Genomic DNA, 15422 nt, shown 5'->3' with positions numbered 1-15422 from the left:
GCATTTATCCCTTTTCCAGCGAGGGGAGCAAAGGCCTGGAGAGGTGAGGCGGCTCACCTGAAGCACCCAGCGCGCCCACCGCAGCGCTGCGAGCGCGCCCTTCGAGTGCCCTTCGCGTCTGTCTGACGGGCCACGCTCACACTGCGCTCTGCCCCGCACAAAGAAAGGGTCCCACTGACATTCCCTGACGCTAACCAGACAACCCGCTTGAATAGGAACAGCGGGGCTTTGGTTATTAGTGTGAGAGGTGATGTATACAAGCTTCATTCTTGTTGATTATCGGATTCGAGGACTTTGTCCCACTGGGATCTTCCGACAGCTTTCATAAAGAGTATTTCAGCACTCTATGTTGAGAAAGTACTTGCTGCGGGACAGCCTGTGTGTGCGGTTCACACAGGACTGCCGCTCGGAAATGTGACGGCCAAGGCAGCCTCGGGTCTGGCTCTTACTGCCTTGAGTGAGGAGCTGGATTAAAGACGCTCTGCAACTTTCCTCTTCTTGCTACGATCTGACTCACTGGAAAAGAGGAAGAAAGAACAGGCCTGGAAAAGAGACAGCCGACCAGCTGAGAAGATTCTCTGTTTCAGCCTCTGTCTTTAAAAAGGACCCTGTTACATCCTGTCCTCTCCAAGCACTCGCGTCACCTCTCAGAGCACAGGTAGAGCATCTCGGCAGCCAGACCCTGCGGTGACTTACGCTGCCTGCGGCGCCGCAGGAGTCACAGAGCCGCAGTGATTTATCTGTATTGATCAGTTGGCCCAATGGGCTTAATTCAAATCATTTTTCCTCATTCTTCCCCAGTCAGTAAATTATTTAAAAAGACAGAAAAACAAGCATAGTTCAGATTCTTTCACACTCTGATATCAAACACACAGCAACTTGCAACAGGAGAGACTTAGGAACAATGGCAGGAATGTGTTTTCCCAGTCTGGGTGCTTAGGAGGGACTGGCAGCGGAATCGTTGCCCCGTGAGCCTGATTACCCAAACGAAACGTGGACAATGAGTCACGGCAGGTAACCAAGGGGATGATCAGGGCGTTGCAGACGGCAGCTGGCTTCTCCTCCCACTTACAGGGCTGCAAACCACAGACAACGCTAGTAAACTCAACACCAGAGTGCCACAGTAGAAATGATACACAGGAGAGAAGAAGAAGGTCCTTTAGGTGTGCGTGCCGGCTATATGTCTCTGAGTACACACTGTAGTGTGTGGAGCTCACAAACACATGGATTTCTGAGGTACTGCAAGAAAAAACACGGATACAAGGTTCCAAGGGGAGTTTAAAGTTCCAGCAAGCCAGGGGAAGTCATGATTTAGTCCTAGATGGGAACTCATGTTCCCACTGTTCCTGCAGGAGCGGGTGGGATAGGTGACATCCTCGAGTATCTCACTGAGCCCTACAGCACTGAAGAGAGAGCGACCGCAGATCTGCAGTGATCTAATACCATTAAAATCACAGAACCGCCAACTAATCTGTCCTCTCCCCATGGAAACTTCTAACCAATTTGGTAATAACCATTTTTTTGATGAAAGACACCCCTGGATCTGGATTTCTAGACCTAATTCTTCCCCCTTTCACAACTCAGATTGCCCTTTGCCAATGGGCAGAGCTGTAGTAACGTGGCTGGGCTGGCTGGCAACACCTCCCTGGCCTTATTTATTTTGCACAGCGGAGGAAATGAGCAATCACTGTGTGTACTCTCGGGAGGGTGGACGGCGGAATGGTACCGTGCTGCTCCTTGCCATAGAGCTCAACTGCAACACCCGAGAAACCGGCCCTGAGCCCTGGATTTCCCCTTGGACTAAGGTCATTCATTCATCCATCACCCCCAATTTCAGAAACCAATGGGACTCTGACAGCCTGTCGCCTTCAGCGCCTTGGGTGCGTCTGTAAGTAAACAGGTGGGAGAATTGCACCCGGGTATGGCCAAAGCAAAGGCGGCCGAGCCCGAAATACCCTCCCACACCCCAATTCTTACCCATTAAACAGCTTCCTGTTTGTAACCAAAGCCTCAGCCCCAGCTAAACTACCGAGACGTGCAGACACCGCCTCTGACACTGCCAGAAAAGTAAAGCACAACATCGGCTCTGCATCCAAATACAAATTAATCCAAGTGAAACGCTAAACTTCGGAGCTTCTGTGGCGATCTGCTACTGGATTGACAGGCAAGCAGGATTTACAGAGGGCATAGACTGAAACACTCATTGCTATAGAAGGTGGTGGATGTATGGGAGCTTCTTCCCCAAATTCAATGTGGGTCACGTATCTCAGGAACTCCAGAGCCCATAAGCCGGTCACAGATCAATCTCTCCCTCACAAAACAAGCTTGAGGAGAGACTTTAGCCTCTAAGGTCTGCTGCAGCCCAGAGAGACATCATCTATGGTCCAAATCCTCGGCTGGAGGAAAGCAATAGGCATTTGCTGAGGTTACACGCGTGAACGCTGGTGGAAGAGCAGCACAGGGTCAGCGTCCCTAGCGGGCAGAGCGCAGCAACTCCACTGAGGTCGGGCAGTTTGCTCCGCAAGTGCTTCCTCGCTGATAAAACCAAAGGCGAGCTCCCGTGCCGCAGTCCCTCCCGAGCCGCTCGGTGCCAGCGCGGGGCCGCGCTTCCTCCGGCTACAGCCAACGAGGGCCGCCTCTTGGCTTTACGCAAGGCCAGGTCTGAACGCGATGCTGCCAATAAAAGTCACTGCTCCAACTTTGTGGTGCAAATCTCAGGGCCTGAGACACAAAAACCTATGAGGTCATCCGGATTACCATCTGACTGATGTAAGAGGCTCTTTTGATGCCAGCAAATGCCTTGCCTGAGTAAATGCCGTTAGATTTGGTCCTAAACTGCACAGAAATCGGGCACACTGGCCGATCCAGAGCAATTCAGGAAACTGGCCTCGGAAGACTGTTAACCATTTGAAAATGCAGATCGGCACTCCGCAGGGTGTCATGAACACCCAGCTCCTCCACAAAGTCCCAGGTGGTTTTGGGGAGGCAGGCGCCTAGCTGGGCGCCACAGCAGCCTGACACCGCTCGCACGGAGACGCTTTGGTCCTGCATGTGTGCCGACCTTCTCCACCACACACAGCGCTGCTGGGGAGACAGGACACCTCCTCCAGCCCCTTCTCAGCGCCTCACCCTGATGGCAGCCAGAGCAGTGACTGTTTTACACCCGGATCTGTGCAGGAGTTACTGACATCCAGCAACGCTGATGAATTCATTTCCCTGGCACCGTGCCGAGGGCAAGGAAGCCTTGGGAAAAGGTGGGCAGATAGGGACACAGATACACACATTCTCACCTGGTCTTCAGCCGCAACTTAACTCCTCCCGACCACGTGGTTTCGCTGGGCGCAAAGTCAGCGGTCACAGCGGCTGGACTGGCAGACAGGCCGGCGCATCCCTCGGCTGCATGCGTGTCCCTGCCAAAAGAAACCAAGGCCGTGCAAAAAACAACGCACAAAATACTCAGCCTTCATACCCTGGGCTGAAAAAGCATGTTGAGATAGAAGGCAACATAGAGGTGCAGGGGGCAAGGCACGGGCATCCGTCTAGTTTTTATAAAGGGCAAAAAGAAATTTGCAGAAAGCCACATGTATCCCCTTTCTCCTCTCCGCCATTGCCCAGGCAGGCTGTAAGAGCGAGGCCTCGCTCTCCATACTCTGGCAGCGGTCAGTCCCTGTGAGAGCCCCTCATCACGGTTTTGGAGGAGCTGCACAATACTGCAGCATGAGAGAGATCAGCTCCTGCATCCACGGCACAAAACTCATCACTCTGCACCTGCGCTTTGGGGCCCACAACCCCGAACTGTGGAATTCAGAAGCTTCACTGCAGGATGTGCCCTATCCACACACCTTACAAGAGCTGACACCTCACACCTATCCGCACCTTACACGAGCTCAGGAAATGCTGTGAACACACGAGAAAAGCTCAGAGAAAGGTCCACACAGGGAGAGAAAGGAAGAGAAGCCTGCCCCCCCACTGATATTCCCACAAAGTCAGCAAACAACTATTTACCCCACTTGACCAAATGCACGCAGAAGTCACACAAACATCGCGTAACCATCACTTCAGCTCCTTCCTTCCCGCAGGCACAGGAGAGCCTGAAACAATCCTGCACTCTCACTGGCTTCCATGTGTAAGCACTGATTTAAAATCTCCCCAGCCCAGGGAACCCCCGCTGGAGCAAAGTGTGTGTGGAAGGAGCGGCGATGGCGCTGCGATGGTCTCTGTGTGCTCAGCGGGCTGCAGGCTGGGCACACACCGGATGGTCTCTGTGTGCTCAGCGGGCTGCAGGCTGGGCACACACCGGATGGTCTCTGTGCTCAGCGGGCTGCAGGCTGGGCACACACCGGATGGTCTCTGTGTGCTCAGCGGGCTGCAGGCTGGGCACACACACCAGATGATCTCTGTGTGCTCAGCGGGCTGCAGGCTGGGCACACACCGGATGGTCTCTGTGCTCAGCGGGCTGCAGGCTGGGCACACACCGGATGGTCTCTGGGTGCTCAGCAGGCTGCAGGCTGGGCACACACCGGATGGTCTCTGGGTGCTCAGCAGGCTGCAGGCTGGGCACACACCGGATGGTCTCTGTGCTCAGCGGGCTGCAGGCTGGGCACACACCGGATGGTCTCTGGGTGCTCAGCAGGCTGCAGGCTGGGCACACACACCGGATGGTCTCTGTGCTCAGCGGGCTGCAGGCTGGGCACACACACCAGATGATCTCTGTGCTCAGCGGGCTGCAGGCTGGGCACACACCGGATGGTCTCTGGGTGCTCAGCGGGCTGCAGGCTGGGCACACACCGGATGGTCTCGGTGCTCAGCGGGCTGCAGGCTGGGCACACACATCAGATGATCTCTGTGCTCAGCGGGCTGCAGGCTGGGCACACACACCGGATGGTCTCTGTGCTCAGCGGGCTGCAGGCTGGGCACACACCGGATGGTCTCTGGGTGCTCAGCAGGCTGCAGGCTGGGCACACACCAGATGATCTCTGTGCTCAGCGGGCTGCAGGCTGGGCACACACCGGATGGTCTCGGTGCTCAGCGGGCTGCAGGCTGGGCACACACATCAGATGATCTCTGTGCTCAGCGGGCTGCAGGCTGGGCACACACACCGGATGGTCTCTGGGTGCTCAGCAGGCTGCAGGCTGGGCGCACACCGGATGGTCTCTGTGCTCAGCGGGCTGCAGGCTGGGCACACACACCAGATGATCTCTGTGCTCAGCGGGCTGCAGGCTGGGCACACACACCAGATGATCTCTGTGCTCAGCGGGCTGCAGGCTGGGCACACACACCAGATGATCTCTGTGCTCAGCGGGCTGCAGGCTGGGCACACACCGGATGGTCTCTGGGTGCTCAGCAGGCTGCAGGCTGGGCGCACACCGGATGGTCTCGGTGCTCAGCGGGCTGCAGGCTGGGCACACACCGGATGGTCTCGGTGCTCAGCGGGCTGCAGGCTGGGCACACACATCAGATGATCTCTGTGCTCAGCGGGCTGCAGGCTGGGCACACACACCGGATGGTCTCTGTGCTCAGCGGGCTGCAGGCTGGGCACACACCGGATGGTCTCTGGGTGCTCAGCAGGCTGCAGGCTGGGCGCACACCGGATGGTCTCTGTGCTCAGCGGGCTGCAGGCTGGGCACACACACCAGATGATCTCTGTGCTCAGCGGGCTGCAGGCTGGGCACACACACCAGATGATCTCTGTGCTCAGCGGGCTGCAGGCTGGGCACACACACCAGATGATCTCTGTGCTCAGCGGGCTGCAGGCTGGGCACACACCGGATGGTCTCTGGGTGCTCAGCAGGCTGCAGGCTGGGCGCACACCGGATGGTCTCGGTGCTCAGCGGGCTGCAGGCTGGGCGCACACGCCGGCAGGGGGGCTCGGGATGGCTGGGATGGCTGGGATGCCATTGCGCTGAGAGGCCAGCCGTCTTTGTGTCCGCCCGGTCCTCCCCCGCGCCCCCGCCCCAAGCCCCACGTGCCAGGCAGGAATGTTAAGCCTCACATTGCGGATGAGATATAGCAGGGAAGCGCAGTGGCACTTTCACCTAGATTAGGGAAAGCGACTGGTCCGGAACGGCCTTTTTGCTCACCCTGCTTATCTCCATCCAAATTTTACCCCGAATCCCACCTTAGCTGCCTTTTCTTTCCGTGTACCAAACCCACTCTTCTTTGTCTCCCCTGGGAGATGATGTCAAGCCGCTCACCCAACTAGAAAGGGACCTGCTCCTGTACCAGCTTGCTATTCACCAGCAGCACAACCGCCCTTCCTGCAGCTCTGTCAAGTGCCAATGCCATTAACTGCTCCGGTTCTCTTTCCTTACCAAGTCCACCATGAAAAACTCCTCATTTTTTGGGGAGATCTCACTGCGAGATAGAGAAAGGACACGAGAGCTGCTACAGATGAGAGCAAGATTTAAAAGACTGTACATACTCAATTTATACATACAAACAGGTGTACAGTTTTGGAAGCAAAATATATTTATGGCTGTAGTGTTTAGAGGACCAAGTCCCCTGCTTAAGAGAGATGGTCCCAGCCACAAAGAACTGCAGTTCTGCCCCTACAGCACTGCCCCGGAGATTCTGTGACAAGGAGCCCCACAGGTGTTTAAGCTCAGCTCAGGCTTGCGGTGAGGCTGCTGCGTACCGTGCTGAGCCTAACGAGGTGTCTCGGTGACAGTGCGGGTGCATGATCCCATGACGGGGAACGGAGCCCAGCAGAGGCGCTTCTCTCAACACCAGGGCACATCCTGACCTTCTCAGGCCGCCCTTCGCACCCTGGGAACCACCGTCCCTTGCACCTCCCTGGTTTGCTAACGGGGCAGTGAGGAGAACAGACAGTTAGATGAGGATCCCTCACAGACAGCACGATGCTGGGGTGACCTGACCTTAGTTTAAAGGGGAGAACAAGCCATACCTGCCTCGTTGATTTGGGGTAACCCTTGTGCGCGTCAGAACTGTACGTCCCAAGGTGCCACCAACGGCCACAACCCTCCTCCCAACACCAAAACACAAAGTCAAAGCTGTTTCTTTGAGACGATTCTCCGAACGCTGTTTCAACCTGTTTGAAAGCAGATGCTGGCCCGGTAGAAGATCTTTGCCATGATCACAGGAGACACCTCGGATCAGCAATAAACCCCCCTGACTTAGGCTCTGCCCGGCCCCACGCAGCTGTGCCGCGGCTGCGTGCGAAGCTGCTGTGCCTTCCCTCCGCTCAGCTCTGGAGGGGTCAGTAACAATACCTGGGACAGGGGAATTGCCCCTGTGCCAAATACATTAAAAACAGTGATCAGCAGCCTGAGAAACAAAAATGAGAAAGCGCCTACAGGTTTCGAAACACATGAAGAAAGCAGGAAACAACACAGCCTGTGAGCACAGCTTTCCGAGCCTGTCACTGCCAAGCGTCCCCATAGGGATGCACACAGACCCGGCCCCCCGGGGGAGCAGCGGGATGAACCCCGCTCGCCAGCCCGCAGAGCTTTGGGCTTTACCTCGCAGAGACAAAGACACGTTAATTAGTGTCCGCATGGGCTCTGCACTTGTTGTTGGGGGGTAAGAAGGAAATGCAATGCAGTTTTTCTCGAGCCTCTTAAAAAACTGTAATTACTGAGCTCTGTGTGGAACAGCAGGCTCAATAAGACATTGAAAACTAATCAGCCAGTCTATAAATAAGACCATTAATCAAGCTCAGTGGGGAACACAAGAGACGAGGGTCCTTCCTCCGGCGGAGCACACGGTCGCCAGGATGGGGCAGCGCAGGGGGTGAACACCTGAGGCTGCGCTGGGGGACGTGCCCCAAAACGGCCCCGCACACCCAGCGCTGCCCCCCCACGCACAGCCCCCTGCCCCACGCCCGCGCCAGGGACCCGAGCACTCAGCCCACGAGATTGCCTGAGACATTCCTAAACCGTTTCCTAAGGCAGCTCTGGGCTGCCTTTGATTTGGGGATGTCACAAAGAGCATCACAAATGCAAAGCTAAATGTACCCTTGGCAAGGAGCAGCCTGCAGTCCTTTCTTCTGTTATCGTGCGGTTCCCAAAGCTGGAGAGCAGGACACCTGGCGCAGCCTATTTAAAACTCCTCCACCTCCACCTGGGGCTGGCGGCTGACTCCAAAATCCTTCCTTTTCTGCAAAGTTCGTGTTTAGTTACGAGCCGGTACTCATACCTGCTGCTTCCATGGTGCCCTTGGTACGTAATGCCACACACGTTAATGACTCGCTGCACAAAGACACTCTGCTCAGCTTTTCCCCTTATCTAAAAATATGCCATTAGGTTTTTCTCCTGGTGCTTGCTCGACCAACACCAAAGACACAGTACTACAGATTTAAGTCTTTTTTAAGAAATGCCTTAGGAAAATGCCTGATGTTTTAAGAAGATCCTTTGCTTCTGACCACAGACGACTCGGAGCTCGCCAGCTGCCTTATCTGCCTCCTGTGCTGACCTCCTGTTACCTGCATACTTGAAACGGTTTCATACTGTTTATCTTAACCTTCTAGGCGCTTCTTTCTCACCTTCTTTGGTTTTTCTTATCCTTATTTATAATCTCCACATTCCAGTAGGGACTGGCTTCCTAAATCAAGCCTCGTCAATAGGTGTGGGTGCATTCCTCTGCCCAGCAGATCCCCCAACCGCTATGTTTGAACCAGGCTTTGCAGAGATATTAGTCTCAAGGAATTAAAGGCCAAGTTTCATAGTTCCCTGAGCAATGGAAGCAGCGCAAATCATTGCTCCACCAAGGAAACGCTGCGGTGTCGGCTCAGCTGCCTGGCTGCAAGTCCCAAAGAGGAGAGATTCTGCACAGGTAAGCCTCACAAAACCAAACTCCTGAAGCTCTTTCTGCTCAGAGCGTTTGTTTCCAGCACCCCAGCCTAACGCTGCTTCTGTCTGCACACCATCCCCTGCTCTGCTGTGTCTGTCTGTCTGCAGCTCCAGGTGAGTTTGGGATAGAGCTGAGATCGTCTATCAGCAGCACCTGGGCCAAAGGTAAAAAATTAGTACCATTTTTTAACTTTTAAAAATAGTTTTTTTCCTAATGGCTCCGCCTCTTGGAGTCACAATAACTTACTTTAAACTGTCAAGTTTGCTGCATGGTAATAAAGGACTTTAGTCCCTGAGGATCAGACCCCCAAATGTTAATAGGTTTCGTAATTTTCAATGTCTCATTACCTCTAAGCCCACTGCTTTTCCTAGACAAGAGGATGGAGCTTAAATTCTGATTTTTAAATCATTCCAGATCGACAGGAGTGTTTAGAACCGCTATGAGAATGAGAAGTAAATGCTCACACGCTGATGCTTCTGAAATTGAGATTTAAGCAAGGAACTCTTCTTCAGAGTTCTACAATAGGCATTTCCTGATGGGTTTTCTCTTTGTCTTAAATCAGAACTAAGAGGCAAACCCCCTCCAGCACAGAAACCAGGAGCAGCAGCGCAGAGCTCAGCCCCACAGCCCTGCCAGGAGGAGCAGGCTAAGGCTGCCGCTCCATCCCACAGCGCCCGTTACACAGTGTCACATCCTGACAGCCCAGCTCCGTCAGGGGACATGAGGACAGCTGGGCAGCTCCACCTCTGCCTGTCCCCATCCCGCCATCTCAGCAGCTGGTGAGCTGGAATTACGTCTCCTTGTGAATGAAAATGCCTCCTCCACCAGCCCCTCACGTCCTGGCGAACAGCAAGCCTTCCTCCTCCTCCTCCTCCTCCTCGCTGCGAAGGAGAGGGCTCGGGCTGTGGGAGGGGAGGGACCGCAGCACCCACCTTGCGCTGTCCAGCGGGTGCCCTGCAGATCCGCCGCTGCGCCTCAACCGCAAAGACAGGATTGCTAACCTGGCTCCTGTTTCCTTACCTCCTCTGGCCACTCCAGAAATAGCCCATAATCCACCTATCTGTCACGCTCACAGAATCTCCTTTAGCTGAAGTGGAAGTGCCCTGGGTGTCAGAGCACTAAGATCCAGGCTGTCTCCTGGACAGGGCACATGGGGGTCTTAGTTGGCACCAGCATTGCCAGCACAGGTTTGTTAGTCTGCTCTCATTGTACCCCCGAGCCAGACAAAGAGCCAGGACCAGCTGGAAATGCACAGACAAAACCATTTTTCCATCAGAAAAATTCTCCTAAGTTGAACTAAAACTTTTCTTTGGAGGGCCTGCGGTTCGCACTGAAGCTTCTGCCAGGAAAAGGCGCTGCTTCTGGGTAAAGCCTCAAGCCTGACACTTAGGCCACTCACCTGAGACGTGGAAGAGCCAGGTTCAAGTCCACAGTCTAACAAGGCGGATAAGGAAGTCAAGACTATTTTATGGGCACCTTAAAACTCAGCAGGCTCCTACCTGTGAAAACCCTGGGAAAGACTCTTTCATCCACCACTTCCAATGTAAAGGCTCCTACGTGCCGTATGTCAGGGCAAAGAAATGTGGAGCCCGGGAAGCCACGTGGAACTCATTGAGACTCCCAGGTTTCCTTCTAGGAGGGCTCTTCACTTACACAACTCCAACCTGAATGACTTCAGTGAGCAGTGTCAGATGCACAAAGTCCAGAGGAAGGAGAGCACGTTTTGACTGTGCGATAACCATTAGTCCCACTTGTCCAGCGTTTTTCTGGCTTTCTATTTTCTGAGACTGGATGGGTTTGACTCGGCCTGACCTCAATCCCACAATCGGGCGGCGCTGTGTTTGCACAGACCCACACAAACAAGCTGCTCCGGGCTGTACCTGTTTGCAAGCAGAGGGCTGAAAGGAGTAGTCGCATTCATTTGGGTTCCTCACTTAATCTGGTATTGGCCAAGGGATCTTTGAGAAAATGAACTCCCTCTTTGTGTGCGAGAGAGACCTAATCCTCGTTCTGCCCTGGAGGATTACTGGGTACTTAGAAAGGCACTCACATGCACATTTTTGGCTCATGCCAGCTGCATTTGGGTCCACAATATGTACTGTTCACTTTGGTCTTTAGGTCTGACAATAGGCATTCCACTGCACCCGGACCTCGACCTCAGAGGCTGCCGCACTTCTAAAACACCCTAAACTGAGGCTTTCTGAACCGCGGTGTCTGCACGGCGCTCCGACAGCGTGCGAAGCGGGCGGGCAGGGGCGGCTGGGCACGCACCCCCACACACAGTCCCTGCTTGCGCTGCCCTCCCTGCACAGCCCTGCCAAGAGACCTGGGTCTGGACGGAAGGAAGAACCTGTAGGGCTGAGAAATTAGTTTGCATCCCGATTCTTGGCTTTTTGTAATAGAGGTTTATGGTTATACTCAATTATACTCAGTGGCTGTGCTGCGCTGGCAGCCAGAGAGCCGGCCTGGCCAGGCGCTGGAGCCCGCCAGTCCAGGTGGAGACACTGATATATCACAAAAGGTCACTCCTTTCATTATAGGAATAATAATTGCTGTGATAATTCCCAATGCCCAGTGCTGCAGCACCGACTCTGCGCAGAGCTCACCTTCTCAGGAGGTGAGAAATGACAGCTGAGGTGCTCGGTCTTTGGATGGTACCACCCAAATGAGGGGAGTGCAATCCGCCTGCACCCGACTCTCCTCACAAGGATTCACACATCTGCAGACTCGCTCTTGCCCACCAGGAAAAGCTCAGATGACACCAAGTCCCATGGGCCCACTGGGAAGCTGTGGGGTTCGCCTAGGGGATCGGAGCACCGCTCCACTTCATGGGCTGCTCAGGACCATCAGCCCTGTCAGGCCTGGCAATACAGATTGGGATCAATTCTGTCTGAGGTGCAGAGTGCTCAGATCTGTTAGTCAGAGGTCCCCAAAAGGAAGGTGATGTACTGCAGAGCTCAGGCAAGCAGAAGGGCAATTAATGCTTCTCTCCCTTTGAGGCCAGGACAATCACACGCAATAACCTCATATGAACAGGTTCTGGGGTATCCCGATGCTGAATCATGCTGATCAAAAGTCACTTGGTGTGAATTGCAACATTCACCTTCTCGTACATGACACAACACAAAGCATAAGCTGGCTGTGAAGGACAGGTGTAAATGAAAGAGAAATGCAGCTCCTACAAAGAAAGGCAGCCATAAAAAGGAAGCAAAAGCCATACCCATACAAAATAAGAGCTGTTTTCCATCTTGGGATCAGAGTATTTAAGCAATTCCATGGCAAAAGACCACAAGCCCTCCCTGCTGAAGAAATTATGCTCACAGAGAGATCCATATGCAGAAGCTATTTTTCCAGAATGACTCTTTTTACACTCACCCTTCAGAGCAGCGCTATTTTCCAGATACAAAAGGAATGTCCTAGGGAGGGGTCTGAACGCCATGCAGGGCTTGATCCCACCTGCGACCTGGCCATGGGGTGCAGACCCGACACCCGAAAGGTGAGACCAACCCTCAGCGGGAACCTTTCGGACAGCAAAGAGGAGCTGGGTGCTTCACTGCTTCGCGTGAGCGCTTCCTAACGCGTTAAAGGCAAAACAAACTAGGTCAGTTCAGACCAGCAATTTAAATGGTTTAAAGCTAAAGATTAAGGGAGCGCTTACAGGAACTGTTCCAGTGGCAGATGGATGAGATCTCTGGCACAGATGAGCGAGCGAGGGCATTAATCTCTTCCACCGGCACAGCTGGATCTCTGTCCCTGGCTTGCACACACCGCGCCTGAAGGAACCTGCCCTGAAACCTCACCCGAGCAGCTGGCTCTCCTTGGAAAAGACGGGCGTTACTGACGTGCTGGAGCCGGAGCTCAGCTGGTTTCTGAAGAACTGGTCTCAATGGTTCCTACTGAGCAAGTGACAATCCAGACATCGATTCAGAGTGGGCAGAAGAAAGCCTCATTCACGTTTCTCACAGGTATGGTGGACGTTCAGCATCAAGAACGACTGGAGTCTGCAGCCGAGTTGTCTCTGTCTCTCTACCCTGACCACTTCGCAGTGTCTCCTGGCACGCCGGATGTTAATTGCAGTAACGCGAGAGGTGGAGTGCATTTTACAGACCTAAGTCACCTTCCCAAGCGTAGCAATGCCCAATCCCCACAACAGGAGCTAATTCTAACAAGCTGCTTCTCCACCCCACCCAGCCGCCTCTGCCTGGACAGACTCCTGAACCCCGTGCTCAACACAGCACCCAGTGAGTTCCTCAGCACTTCAGCAGGAGACTGCTGGAGTGACAAATGAGAGAGGCTGAGCAAGCAGACAAGGATTTAGCCAGCTGCTTTGCAAATACAAAATCTCTGCAGCACCTGCAGCATCGTTTTGCATAGGGTTCAAAGACCTGTAGCTCTCAGGGACGGTACGACAGACAAGCAAGGGGAAAACCACAGTTACAACAGAACCCAGCTACGTCTGTTAGCTGTGCATCCATCCCCGAGGCAAGAAACGCTGTCCCTGCTCCATCACACCTCTGCACCACGTTACCTGGGCAGGTCCTGTGGAAAACCAATGTCCTATGCAGGGAGGGCAAAAAATAACCTGGCAATAACAGAAAAGACTTGAGTTTTCAGGTACATACAGAGTGCACTGAGCGTGGTTTAAGCACAGAGCAAACAAAAGCCTGCTGAATGCAGCACAGTTGCAGTCTGGTGCTCACCTCCTTGCATTGTTATTTTTCAAGAGTAAAATGAGTTTGCTGTGGTTACAGTCCCCCTGCATCACTTGGGCCATAAATGCAGCTATAGATCAGTGCAGGCAGTGAAGCCTGAGCAAGGGAAGCCGTTCCAGTCACCACAGTGTGCCCAGGCTTGGGCTCTGCCCTGCGAGCCTTCCGTGACTCTTGGGCTTTCAAAGAGCGCACATGGTGAGACAGAAATGTGGGCTAAGCTAAAAGAAAAATCTAAATATCTGTTTGCCACTCAAATTACTTTTAGCATCTGCCAGTCTGCCGAGACCAGAGCTACCTGGCAAGAGTTTGGAATGGGACGAGGAGTGCAGGGGCGACAGGACACACGGTCTGAGAGCAGGACCCTCGGGCCCCTCGCCCGGCTGCTCACACACACCACTCAAAGGAGGATCAGCACTGAGCGGAGGAGGAACCACCAGCGGAGCCAGCGAGCCCCGGGCAGCTGCCAGCGGGGCCGGCCCGCGGGACGCTGCCTGTCTGCACGCACGGCTGCGGAAACACTCACCTGGTGTCTCTACACCGTGAGGTCTTACACATCAGGAACAAGATTAATACCACCACCGCTGACACGTGAACAACTGCTAACAGTAACAAAGTCATGAACATTTTTCTGTTAATCACAGGACCGGGGAATGTACAAATTTCAGGTCATTTAGGACTAGCTCTACTGTTATGCAGCATAACCAGACCTCTGCCTTCCTCCTGCTGGAAAGGTACTGCAGGTACCGTCGCTGTACATAGCTGTCTGCGGGAGCTTCCGTGTGCCCTGCCAACAGGAAAACTCCACTCTGCCACCTCGTTTACTGCGTTTGGGTCTGACCATCCCAAGCCCAGACCCTGAGCCTCCTTGGGCTCAAAGCAAAGCCTGGAGCCGGGATTTGCTCCCACAGAGGCCGGGGAAGCCCACACACTCACCTGGATGAGCTCAGGGTCTCCCCTTACTATTCCTCAGCGTGAACACCTGCACCCTCTCAGAGGAAGCCACATCTTTGCTAGGGACACACCATGATCGACAGTCAGTCTGGAAACCTCTGCTCTGCCTGTCAATAGGGGAAAAGGGAGCAATGCATCTCTCCAGTCTCAGCCTCCTCACGCACAGGACATGCTGTGCCCACCCTCGCCAAACAACAAAACAAACAAACCCAAAGACATAACCAAAAAAACCCCACAAAAGCCCCTCCAAATCAAGTCCTGATGGAGCCATTCCCAAACACAAACTGTCGGTTGAGTCAGAAGCGCCAAACTCTTTCACAGAGGGAACAGTGAACCCAAATCCTATTAAGCAGCCATCACTGTCAATAGTTATTCCTCACAAATCAGGGACAAGTAGACTAATAAATGGTGTCAGACTGAGCCTGGTGAGGTGGAAGAGGAAGGGGATAGCCTTGGGGAAAGGGCATGACACATTAATCAGCATCGCCCTGCAAAACCCTTGACAGAAACAAGGCAGTAAACTCATTAACCACTTAGAAACTAAGCTCTTTTTATACTTCGCACAGTGATAGCCCACAGGTTCCAGCCCGAAGGTTTGCCATCCTTCACAGCAAAGCCACTGGGCCCCGGAAAATCTTTTCCTTTCCATCTACCTCTCAACACACACCTCTGTCTGGTCTGGAGCGGCTTTGCTGGATTAACTGCTCTCTTCCCTGACACACAGCAGCACCGTCCCGCAGTCTGGACCGCAGCGCGTTAAGCACCCGAATTAGCACAGAGTAAGAGTGCTCCTGGGCCAAAGACGTCTGCACGGGAAAAAGCAAAGCCGTGCTTTCCCAAGGCAAACTCCAAACGTCGCAGAGTCGCTCTCCCCGAGCGGCGGTACGCGCTGTGCCGCGGGTGTGCGACGGCACCGCGCACCAGCCGTGCAGAGCCGGAGGGAGCCAGCCC

The 15422-nt window shown here is 54.0% G+C and overlaps 1 protein-coding gene across 1 annotated transcript in view; it reads right to left on the bottom strand.

The window, feature by feature from the left end:
* Window positions 1–15422, bottom strand: part of SHROOM3 (shroom family member 3) — a gene marked incomplete at both ends in the record, with an annotated part of 118584 nt that overhangs the window by 24525 nt on the left and 78637 nt on the right. The window contains one exon of the mRNA XM_080343723.1: window positions 3291–3410. Within this exon, the coding sequence (XP_080199849.1) occupies window positions 3291–3410 (120 nt within the window). The remainder of the gene's footprint in view (window positions 1–3290; window positions 3411–15422) is intronic.

This window comes from Nesoenas mayeri (assembly GCF_963082525.1).
Source record: "Nesoenas mayeri genome assembly, chromosome: 4".
Lineage (NCBI taxonomy): Eukaryota > Metazoa > Chordata > Aves > Columbiformes > Columbidae > Nesoenas > Nesoenas mayeri.
The sequence above is the reverse complement of the archived record's forward strand: the minus strand, read 5'-3'. Positions and strand labels throughout refer to the sequence as shown.